This window comes from Pelecanus crispus, chromosome 11, assembly GCF_030463565.1.
Source record: "Pelecanus crispus isolate bPelCri1 chromosome 11, bPelCri1.pri, whole genome shotgun sequence".
Classification (NCBI taxonomy): domain Eukaryota; kingdom Metazoa; phylum Chordata; class Aves; order Pelecaniformes; family Pelecanidae; genus Pelecanus; species Pelecanus crispus.
The window spans coordinates 11,182,810-11,195,438 of NC_134653.1; the positions used below are offsets into that span (position 1 = coordinate 11,182,810).

A 12,629-nucleotide genomic window follows, 5' to 3' on the forward strand; every position below is an offset into this window, starting at 1 on the left:
AAATCATGCTGTCTTTTCTCAGGCAAAACTCCTACTGAAAGGCAGCTAACAAGTTCTGGTCTGGTGGGTGCTTGAGTAAAACCTTATGTTTGAATAAATGAATAAACCCACTGGAATTCAAGTGAGAGTACTTATATGCTCCAGTGTGTTGCTGAACTGAAGTCATGCATCCACTAAAACTTTTTTTTTTCCCCTTGTTGGTCAACTTACAGATCAGACAAGCCTGGACAAATTATAATCTTCTATATGTTCATGTGAATTAGGGCCAAGATTATTCTGTTTTCCAGTCCACACAAGTATATTAACACAAGCATATTTTGACATTAATAAGCCTGTAATCTAGCTGCATGAACAGTAAGCAAACTGCACAGTAAGAAAGCCCAGAAAGTTTCCATGGAACTTAGCTGTTATCTTTGATCTTACATGGAGGATCCCTATGCTGTGCTTCAGAAAAGTAATCTACAGTTTTAATCTATGAAAATTTTACTTGCGTGACAGACTACTGATGAGTGAAAGAAAGTACAGAGCTTAAGTAACACGGTTTTAGAAGCAGAAGTAGAGCTCTCATTATTAATATGAGGAATGCTAAATTGGAAAGTAGGAAATGAAGCAGAAAATAAGATAGTTATATATAGTACAAGAAAGGAACTATTTATCTGTTATGCATAACTTAAGAGAGCTAAGATCAAGATCTTTCCTTCAGGAATGTACCAAAATGCACATCATCAAGATTACTGAAAGAAGCTAGACTTTCCATCTTTTCAGTATTTGAGTTTATTGGATTTTAAGTTTGCGGGTGAACATACAGAGTTATGTACTTTATATCAGAACATGCAGCATTAATTACTAAAATGGAATTTTTCTGAACATGTTCTATATTGTTGCAAGATCTAAAACTAATTACTGGAAGAGTAGTGGGATAAAATGTGTGGGGTTTATTTCTTTGTTGTTGCTCTCAGCAACACTCTGCATAGATGTTCCAGGATTGCCAATATATTTACTTTGTGGATTTTTTGTGTAACTTTCATTTCCTACAGGAAGAGGAATTTAATTTCAAAAAGTGGATAATGCAATTAGAGATCAAAGAATTTTTCATGAAGACATAAATGGAAGTGTATCTGAAATTAAGTTTTCTTTCTTGAGAGACTAGATTTTAAGATGGTGGGAAATTAACAGTTATAAATAAATTACTTTGGCTTGTATTACAACAAGTTATTAGTATTATCAGTAGCCAAAACCTGCTTAAAACTGTCCAGCCTTGCACAGAGCTGCCCTACTAGATACTGTCATACCTTTAAAAAAAAAAAAAAAAAAAGGGGGGGGGGCACATCTAAAGAGAATTTGAGATTTTGTTCTCATCCACTTGCAAAAGTGATTGTAAACAGTTTCTCCTGGCTTTGCCATGCAATGCCTACATTGCCTCCCTTGGAGTCCCACACATACAAAGAAAACCTGCCTTTAACAGTTTCCTCTTTAGAGCACCAATGACAGAAATGGGGATTCCCAATTCTGCTAAAGAAAAGAAGTCAACCTAGCTTGGGGGGGGGGGGGGGGGGGGGGGGGGGCAAATCAAATCATCTGCCCCTTGCATTTATATTAAATATTATTAAATGAAAAAGATTCAGTACAGAAATTCACAGAGTGACTGTACACTGGAAAAACACCTTGGCCTTTTTCTTCATCACAGATAATTAAGAAAGGGCAGGAAGTGCATTCCCCCTAACTCACGTTTCACATTGCTCAGAACAAACAGAATCTGCTTTGTCCACACACAAATTAGACCAAAAATGATTATATAAACATCAGTAAAATATCAATGCAAGTTCAGTGGCTTTGAGAGTAGAGTTTCTTGTGCCTGTATGCATAGGCACTACTAATGTAGAATCATAGAATCGTTTAGGTTGGAAAAGACCCTTAAGATCATCCAGTCCAACCATTAACCTACACTACCAAGTCCACACTAAACCAATCAAGGGTAGACTAGACTAAACCATGTCCCCAAGTGCCACATCCACCCGTTTTTTGAACACTGCCAGGGATGGTGACTCCACCACCTCTCTGGGCAGCCTGTTCCAATGCTTGACCACCCCTTCCATGAAGAAATTTTTCCTAATATCCAACCTAAACCTCCCCTGGCGCAGCTTGAGCCCATTTCCTCTGATCCTATCGCTAGCTACTTGGGAGAAGAGCCCAACACCCACCTCACTACACCCTCCTTTCAGGTAGTTGTAGAGAGCGATAAGGTCTCCCCTCAGCCTCCTCTTCTCTAGGTTAAACAATCCCAGGATTTAGTCTTCACCTAACAGTGCAAAATGCTTTCTTAAATACAGAAAACTATATATGCATATTGGAACCAGAGGTGGGATTGTTCTGCCCAAATATAGGCATTTACAACGTAGATGTGCGTATTTGTGCCAGTCTCTCCTAAATACCCATTAGCAGTGACTGTCCAAAGGACAGACAAGCTCAGCACTCCTATGGACACTATCCCTAAGATACCTCAAATCACGTTCTGTCTCCAGACCCTCTAGGGAGGGATACAACGTGGGTCTCCCTCTCTGGGCAGGCCATGCCCCAAGGAGAATGATTTAAAGCATGGCAACGTCAAACCCCCCCATTTCAATCACAGCTCAGCCAACTGGCTTGCTCATCTTTAAAACATCATATACATGAATCAGTTTTCCCCAAATCCTTGCAAAGCAGATATGTAGAACTATAATCGGTGAAACCAAGAGGTCTTGGTCAACTTTCCCAAGGTGAGAGAAGGTATCAGTCACAGTCCAGTTAGAAACAGAGTTTCCTTCATCAGCTCAGGCTTTTGCCCTGCCTTAGTAGCCTGCTTCTTGTGCCTCTCAGTCATTCAAAGGCATGTTGCTGTATGCCTGGTTGTGCCAACAGCCCTGCATGTGGCAATTCAGGCAAATGCCTGTAAGTCTCAGCGAAGAGAGGCCTAAATAATTTCCTCAATTGGAAATTTACTCCCCTGTTACTTTATTTACTTGGTTGAGAATGATTAGTTGAGTGCATACAGTAAATCTATTTCTACTGAAAATAAAGGCCTTGCTATCCTTTCCTTAAGAGCCCTGGTAGTCATTCTAGGATAAAAAAACTGCCACTTTTCAAGTCTATTGTCGCTGCAGCACTAAAGTTCATTTTGACACAATTAGCACAGTTTCATTCTGAACTCCAGCGTCAATGAAGATCCAGCACAGTGATTATCTACCTTCCATATTCTATGATTCTATATCGAAGGTTTTTAGCTCAGGGATACTGAGAGCTGGCAAAGATCTTCAGCTTGATTTTCTTGGTATCTGACTTGAGACCATGGAAATGCAGTCACAACCTGTAATGGTAGGAGAGGTCCTCATCACCACCCAGAGCACCCCACACTCTCTCCTGCTTGGCGTGGAGCACCCAACCTGCTCCTCGCTGCTGGAAGCTGCTGGATGCTCTCACCGTGTTTTGCTGAATGCCATATAAAGCACTCAGGCTGTGCCGAGACAGTGTTGTGCCATTTCCTATTATGGTCAGGAAAGGGAAATCCCTGTGCCCAGAGCCAAGCCTCCCAGATGCCGTTTTACAGTCCTGCGCTGCAGTGCTTCCTATGGGGGGAACCGAGGCAGCTTGAGCCATCCTTGGACACAGCCTGGAGATTGAGGCATGGCAGCAGCTGCACACCACAAAGCACTCATTCACACAGCACAGCAAAAAAAAAAAAAAAAAAAAAAAAAAAAAGTAAACTCACTTATGCCTAAGTTAGAAAGAGCGTAACTTCATTATTTTGGTTTTTTTTTTTTTTAAACTGGCATAGTTTTAAAACTAACAGCCATGGGCCAGCTTAACTATCCCACTATCCCTGCAATTACAATCCTCTATATTTGTAATTTTTTATTTTGGGGTTTTAAATTTTTTCTTAAAAAAAAAAAAAACAAACATGGAAACCCTTGCAAACTGCTCCCTTTTAGTAACTGTTTGTGATATATGGCTCACCATCTATTACCATATGCTATTATTTCTGCTCCCAATTCAATAGCTGGAGCTTTCCAAAATAAAGGAGAATTAAAAAAACCTAACAAAACTGGGATGAACAGCTATCAGCTGGTAGCCGATGTTCTTTTTTGTTTATGTATATTTTTTTATATGAATACCTTAATTAAACTGTGAACAGAAACCACATTTTTCCTTAAATTTCTTACAGAAATAGTCATGTAATGAAGGCATGGCTATTCTGTTGAGACATCTATTTGGAACTTGAGCAATTTTTTTTCAAGTACTCTCATCAATCATTATTATTATAAGGTGTTCATATAATCTTTTTTAAAAAGCCTTCTTCTAACATCAAGCTTCTTACCTAGGTTTTCAGTTTACAAAATTTGACACCTACCTGAGCAGAGGACATACTCTGGTATGAAAACATAAAGAAATATTACAAAGTATTACAGTTGTTACATCATCACAGATAATGGTGATTCACTATGTACTGAAAAGAACTGAAGCCAAGAAGCTCTAACATCAGATCAAAGCATGGTCTTTCTACAGATTGCTAAATTCATATACTTTCTAGAAGTCTGCTTATTAGAAATAATTATTTGTGCACTTGGAAACCACCCATACATGTACATTCAGAAAATGCCGCTTCACTTGTTACACTAGGCAGAATACAAAAGAGTCTTATGTGCTAAAATCCTGTTAGTTCAACATAGCTGATGCCTCTGTTTCCCAGACTAGATATGGCACGTGATATTAATTCCAGTTTTTATTTTAATTTCCTTGCAGACTTATTCAGGTCTCTTCTGCGTCGTGATAAATCCATACAAACAGCTGCCCATTTATTCAGAGAAGATTATCGACATGTACAAGGGAAAGAAGAGGCATGAGATGCCGCCCCACATCTACGCTATCGCGGACACAGCCTACAGGAGCATGCTGCAAGGTAGGCGAGTTTAATGCTGCAGTTCTTAGACACTGCTACACAGTAACATGGGAAAAAACACCTTATAACCCCATATGTGCTCCTGCAAAAAGCACAGCCAGAAAAGATCTGTTACAGAGGGCGACATGGGCTTTCTAGAACTTTCAGAGGAATTCTTTGGCAGGAACGGCAGTCCACAAACACTGTGACTCAAAAAGGAAAAACAATCCTTTTACCCATCTGTGTCGAGGCATGTGGGAAGGTTTCAAAGTCAAGCAAATAGTTTTGGCAAATACGGGCATGGAAAATGCTCCCTCTCCACCAGTGGAGACTATTCCAAAGTTAGCTGCTAGATCTGTCAGTGTTGCTCCTCTCTCTCCTAGCAAAGCAAATTCAAATCATGTTTTGGGGCTACTTTCATTACAGTCTAATGCTTTGGAGCCCTAAGTTGAGATGTGCTCCATTTTTCTAACAATAATGTCAATGAGCAAAAATGGGAAAGCAGTCAGGCCCCAAAGGGTGCAAACAAAACCTTTGAAATTCATAGTGCTCTCCTCCTTCTGCAGTCCCTACTGACAGGCTAAGGGGTTTTTGCTCTAAAGAAAAATCATAAATTTAGGGATGAAAAAGCTATTACGATGAACTTACGAGGCTGCAACACCTACAGACTACAGGGACGTGACCGGTTGCCATCTCGCAGCGACCTCAGGTGCTCCAGGAAACCAAGACTTTGCAAAACACTTTGAAATTTAAATGTCCTCATCAGGGGCCTGATTCTGCAGAAATTGAGGCCAGTAACTATGGCTTAGCAAGGTTTGCAGGCTCAGCCCTAATGCTTAGGGCTTCCCAGTTTGGAGCTTAAGGATTTAAGGGTTTAGAGCTTATGGGTTTTAGATCTGACTGGGGAAAACAATAGACAGCATCTAGAAATTTCAGTTTAGCAGCTAGATTAATACCCGGTATTGATTTCTTTGTAATAACTACATACATACACACAACAGTTATTGTTATTAAGAAACTAATTCATTCAAAACCACTTTGCGCTTCACCTGACTATGCAAATGAAATCACACAGCATTTCTCCAGGTGCACAGCACATTGTAATCTCAAGGACTGCTGTGCTCCTTTACTTGTCCTACTTGAAATATGAACCTGATGAGTTGACTAGAGGTTACAAATAGTCAGTTTGGCATATCAGAGTTAATTGCTCTTTTCTAAACCAAGACTTGGACTAGACAAAGTTCTTCTCCACAATGAAAAAAAGATCACCTTACATGTGATAGGCTTCCAGGCAGTCTAAATTTCCTGACCACAGGCAGACTTCTACTGACTGCAAATACCAATCAAAACCCTGTCATTTTGGTACAAGCACTATACATACAAGCACACACACACAAACACACCAATGGTGATTGATATCAAAGGCAACAAAACAGGTCTTTCCCCCAAAAAAAGCCCTGAGTACTGATGTATTAACTGTAATGCTAACAAAATAATCCATATAACAAAATCCTTAGAACTCCTGAAGATTATACTCCTGAAGATTATTTACTTATATAAAAGTTCATTCCCTAATTATAACTTAGGTTCCTAACTTCAGAATCTTACATTTTCAGATACACAAGTGTTCAAAATACAGTTAATTCAACTCTAAACCCAGAGCACTAAGTATCTGCTTTACAGTATCAATCTTTTTTCTTCCTGTGGCTTATATGACATTTGTTTTCTGGAGCTATTTCAGTTCCTTTATTTGAGAGTATCCCAGAAGGCAGAGCTACAGTGCAGCAGAGAAGGAGGATCCATAAGGCAACAATAAAGCCATCCTGAAAACAGACCTTTCTCCTTACTGTAACAGCAGAGTTATTCATGAAGACAGGCATATAAAATATGTTTAGGACTGAGAGAGCAGGTGCTTTTAGAATAACATGATTCAGTAAATATAATTTTTGATGTAACCACAGTTACAAGAAACTTACTTTGCATAAGCTCATCCCACTAAGCCACAGTCACATATCTGTCTTCCAGATCATCTCTTGAACTCTGTGCTCTGCATCCAGCACTGTCCAGGGCTCTGAACAGACCCTGACATCAGAGCAGTGTTCTTTCCTCAGATCCTTTATCAAAGCAGCAAGCCTTCCAGGGGAGCTCTGCAAGAAGCTTCTGGCTCTTGCAGGTCATTTGCAGTGTTCTCACTCAGCTGTGCAGAATACTGCTACTTGTCCCTAAAAATGGGATGGGGTAAAACAGCTGGGAAAGGCTACAAGCTATCTGCAGGAAAGAGGGAAAAATGTAACACTACAGCCTATGCTGAAACAGGAGAATTGTTTTGGCCTGACGCTACGTGAGTTTTCTGCTTAACATGAGACTAGTATCAGCATAGATCAGCCTGATCCCAGCAGCATAAGGATCTCTTTCACTCTTCCTCTCTTTGTCTCCTGTCATTCCTAACATGCTCTCCCAAGCAGCGGTGAAGCCACTGGGGCTGGCTTGCCCTTTGCTGTGGTCGTTAACTGCACGTAGAACAGCCTGGGTTCAGCTGTGACTCCCACGCTGGGTTGCTGGACAGAGGAGGCAGCAAGAGTTCCTTCTATTCATTTTTGGTACTCATAATAATTTCCTGGCCCCACCAACTCTTGGGGAAGCTTTGCGCCTTGTTATTCATGTGCGCCCTTTGCAAGGAATTCTTCTTGACAGCAGAAAGGAGGGGGAGAACAAGTAGAAAGAAAAGAGGAGGGAATAGATCATCAGTTGAACCTTTAAGAGAATGCTCTTCCACCGCCTCCCACCCTAACCACGCACAGCTGGCACGGCAGCCGAGGAGCTCCCACAAGAGCTTGCATCACAAGCCCAGGACACCCACACTTTACTTGCTTATTTACTTGCACATGCCATTTTGGAGGCTCTCCATCTCTGAAGAGGGCCCCAGCTGGTTTTAAAGCTGTGCTTTTGTTTGTAAAAACGTACTCATGTTTTGTGCATAAAACTAAACCAAGCCTCAAAATAACTCCAGTTACTCAGCCAAATTGTATTCACATCGGAGTGGTGAAAGTGGGCGTCAACATGATTGTGTGTGTGTGTGCACGCAACACATATAGACATAGAGAGTTTCATAGTTTTTTGTAAGCATATTTGCAAATGGAATATAAACAAAAATTCTTATTCATACACATGGATCAGGGCACTGAATGTTTTCCTTGTGAAACTTCAGTATTGCTTCTTATCTGGGAAACTTGCATAGTTTCTTCTTGCCAAAGTAAAATATATCTTAGATTCATGAGACTGAAGAATTGCATTCTGGTACTTCATGACCAGGGCCATTTGGCCAAGAGCAATCAGCCTGTTCAGATGTCTCAGGGAACTTTTATCTTTTGGTGAATCAAGCCTCAGTGTCTGCAGATCGCTGGTCCTATTGCAGGCTCATCATCTGGGAATCACAGCCTTTCACATTCTCACCCTCTCCTCTGTTGGCACAAACATACAGCAAAAAACATGAGCTGTGCACAGTGTACTCCTCTACTTTAGAGACTTACTTGGTTAATTGTATTCATTAGGGATGACGTTTAAGTCCCATCAAAGTTGTTCTGGTAATAACACTTAGCTACGGTTAACAGAAATCAGATAATTGGACTTTCTTCCAAATATGCAGAAAAGCTGACATCTCACAGGACACAGGAATTAACAGAGATGTTGGCTGGGCAGAGATAAAATTTCCACTTGTTTCAAGTGGTTCTGAGCACCTCAAGCCCTTTTACAAATCACAGTCATGCTGTCTCATGCTCAAACCGGAGTGCTCGTTGAATCTGCTGATGACCACGTCACTAATGCAGTATGATTATTGCCTAGGCACAGTCACTGATGCTCATTTCCAGCCAGAACAAGAATAAACTTTGTCTACTTCAGTTTTCTTTAATCAAAAAGACTAAGAGAGCATTTTATATGCGCATCTGTCTCCAGGAGCTACCACACTGAACTGGGCCCCACTGACTGTCTTTACAGACAAGCTAGCTGACTACTACTACACTTAGAGACGGTGATCATAAAAAATCACCGTATGCTTCTGCACCCACCTCTCTCTCCTGTGCTTGAAGTAGCTCCCCAGTAGCACAGCTGCCACACGAAGGGCTCGACACCCTCATTCCAACGCTTGCACTGCCAGCACCAGTCTTCATGCAGCCATGATGCAAAACTGCTCGAGGTGAAAACCACCCCTTGCTTTTTGCTGAATTAGTTTTAAGGTGGGTCACCCCTGGCTGGTGCACGGTGTGGCTGCATGAACGCTGGGTGCAGCAGCAAGGAGAGGGCAGTGCAAGCAGGAAGGAGAGGGCAGTGCGGGCCAGGGAAGAGGAGCTGGAAGTGGGTGGCTGACTTCTATCTGCAGCACTGCCAGCTTCCAGTAATGATGGAGCTGAGACACCAGTCCAGTAAGGATGAGTCATTCTGCTGCCTTCTGCCATCTTCCCTGCTCGCAGCAAACAGCAAATAAGTGATAAACAATACAAATGTAAAAAGTCAGGTTATGTAGCAGTAGTAATAGATATAAGTTTCCATGTGGATGATTAGGCTTTTATTAAGTTCTCTGGCAATAAATCATCATGTAGGAGATATATTACAGCTTTCTGCAGATTCAGGAAGGTTATCTATTTTCTGCAAAGCCATTTTTATGCAAGCTTGAGTTAAAGATGGAAAAACAAACAACCTGGTAGTTACTGGGAGGTATGGGAGGGAAAAACAGTTCCCAAGATCTTAGAAAAGGAGGCTGCTGTGAAAAGCCATCTGTTTACTGTGTCCTCAGCAGGACTGTACAGAAAAGTCCCCTTTAGGCAGTGTAGTTATTAACAAATGTAAAGAAGCAGTAAGCGAGCATTGGAATATGGTTTCAGTCTGTTTTTTTCCTTTTATGGTAAAGCTGCCAACTTGCTGCTTCATTGTGATAAACCATATGATTTTGTTTGTGATTAAGCAGAGCTAGCTGGTCTATCAAGAACAGAGGGGCATATGATTCTTTAAAGCGATCTGGAGGTGTTTGGTGAAAAAGCGAGGCAGATTCCAGAAAAAAAAAAGTGTCAGCTGCATGTTTAGGAAAGCTGGTGGGTTTTAGAATGTAGATGTAGATCTCCATTAAAAATTGAGGAGAAAATTAAAAAATGTCCAAAACATCTAATATAGACATACAGGGGGTGGCTATGATAGTCTTCCAGATAGTGTCATTTTTTTTAAAAAAGGCATTAACCAAGAAGATATGGGAAGCTAGAAGACATATTTTGTTACTTTTTAAGCTCCAGGAATTATGTTTAAGGAGCTTTATTCGTGCAAGTCATTCTCTTCTGATAGGTCTACCCACATAAAGTTGCAGACTCCCAAAATAGGCCACAGTCCTTTCTATATAGAATAAAATATTCCAGAACAGAAATAGGAGCAATCAAATGGGAGAGCCCTTGAAAGTAAATGAGACCAGTGTCTGCAGCTCAAGTCATAACAGAATAGGATTAGATTTCCTGATATGTTTCATCCTTACCTTTACAATTTGTTAGAACTGCTGAAGGAAACAGAGTAGCAACTGGAATTCTTCCATGAAGGTGCACAGGACAGTTTGTCAGCATGCGGTTTCGCAGGACAGGCTGCACAGTTCAGCAGTGCAGGGCTGAAAGCTTCGAGACTTCATATGACTGCCAAACACAAGGGGAGTTAGAAGGGGGTAAGTCCAGTGACCAAGAGAGAAGTTTGCAAGAATGCCATGGGGTTGTTCACCTACAGAGAACAGGCAAATCGCATAGGTCCACTCCTGGAAGCCTTTTAGACTACAAGAGAAAGCTGAAATCAAATAAATAATCTCGATTTTCCCTCCAAGAACCCCTGATAGCCCTCAAGCAAGTTGCTGGTAGTCAGAGTCACAAAGTGCTGCTTCACCAGAAGGCATCCTTGGAGACCCAGCAACCACCCAGCAGTCCCTGCTTTCAGTTTGAGTCCTTCCAGGACCAAAGACCCACCATTCCCTCCATATCCCTCTTATTTCAGCAGGATTTGTTCCCTGTACCTGCATGAGGGGCTGAGGTAATAGAGTCCAAAGACATTCAGTAACTCAGGCTTGGCTTGCACAGCCTGTTCTCTATCGCAGAGGGCACTTGGTGCGACTTCTGACTTTCCTAATCCTTCTTCTGCTCTTACGTTTTAGCGAAGCTGCCCATATGCATGCACTCATGCAAACCCCTGTGGTGGGCCAGTTCATGAGATACTTTCAGGAGGGGTTTTTCACTTACTGGGGAGCAAAAGAAGGGCAGCAATGGGCAGCAAAGAGTAGTGAGAAAATACTTGGCTTGGAGGAGACCAACTTTTTCTAATGTTCCCTGAGCTCAGAAATTCCACTGGCAACTCTGTTGGAGTGACTCTCAGGGAGTCACTTTTATTTTCTTTATGGTATTTATGGGTTTGTGATGCAATATCAATATATGCCCATGGTTTCTATTTACACAACAGTGTATTTTTAGCAAAAATTCTACCGTGTTCTCACTTCTTTATCTTAAAAGAAAGCCTAGCTAGTATCCTGCAGTGAAAAATAAACATGGCTCACAGCTTCTCTCCTCCCAGATGTTTACGTGGAAGAGTCCTGCCACACTGATTGCTGACAAATATCTCCAGTAGAAAAGTATTGAGTCATTTTGCACCAATTTACCCAATAAAGCAGTTAAGTGGGACCATTTGCCATGTGAGTGATCAATAAACCAGTTAATGTTACAGCTATCGAGGAACTGGGAGTAGAACAGTTGTTTAATATCAATCCAAGCCATAGCAGAATCCTCTACTGCTTTTCCTAGACTGGCCGTGGTCCAGGCAGCAATTACAACTTGCAAGCTTAATAGGTCGAATTTGTCTCCATTATCTTCACACAGTACAGAAAGCTTGTTTATCTCATGGCACTTATTACACACAGGGTCAGCGATAGGGGCAAGCAATCAGATAGGTAGCCCTCCAAGTCAGCCCACAGACTGAATAAAAGGAGGAAGGAGTTCATGTATTAACCTCTGACCAGAGGTTCCACTGGGTTAATGCTAGCTCTACATCTGATAAATAATGCCATACCATAGAGAAACACTTGCTTCTGCCTTAATTATCTGCCTCAAGTCTCAGATTTGTAAACTATGCACACTTTTCAAAAATGTATTTGACCTGCCTGGAAATTTATTTTCTTAAGTGAGATTTTTTAACAGTCTATACAAGGCAGTCTGTGACAGCCTCACTCAAAGAAGGGCCAACTTCAATGCCAGGGCAGGTTGCTCAGCACCTTGTTCCGAACAGCTCCAAGGGTGGAGATACCACACCTCTCCAGGCAACCTGTCCCAATGTTTGACCATTCCCAGAGTGAAAAAAATTGTTCTACTTCAGAACCGATCACAGCAAACATGCTAGTCATGCATCTTTAGATAGAGGGCAAATTGTAAAGCCTCCCATTACCACAGACTTTTCTGGAAGTCTTGCTTCCATGGAGCTTTACAAAATAGTTTAGAATTGTGGAGCACATTATGAAACCTCAGTGGTTGTTCATTGTCCATCAGAGCCTAGAGATCTCAGCCTGAGATCAGCCTTTTGGTAGAAAATTCTGTGTAAAAGTTCTGAAGGTAAAGAGAAAGTCTGACTGCAAAAGCATAAGCAGGGAGGAATGCTGCAAGAGCAGGTTATGGAGCTAGGATGCAATCCTAAACCTTGCTGCAGCATTACAGCC

At 41.4% G+C, this 12,629-nt stretch overlaps 1 protein-coding gene across 1 annotated transcript in view; it reads left to right on the forward strand.

Moving 5' to 3' along the window:
• Positions 1-12,629, forward strand: part of MYH11 (myosin heavy chain 11) — a 62,698-nt gene that overhangs the window by 7,211 nt on the left and 42,858 nt on the right. The window contains exon 3 of the mRNA XM_075719239.1: positions 4,777-4,933. Within this exon, the coding sequence (XP_075575354.1) occupies positions 4,777-4,933 (157 nt within the window). The remainder of the gene's footprint in view (positions 1-4,776; positions 4,934-12,629) is intronic.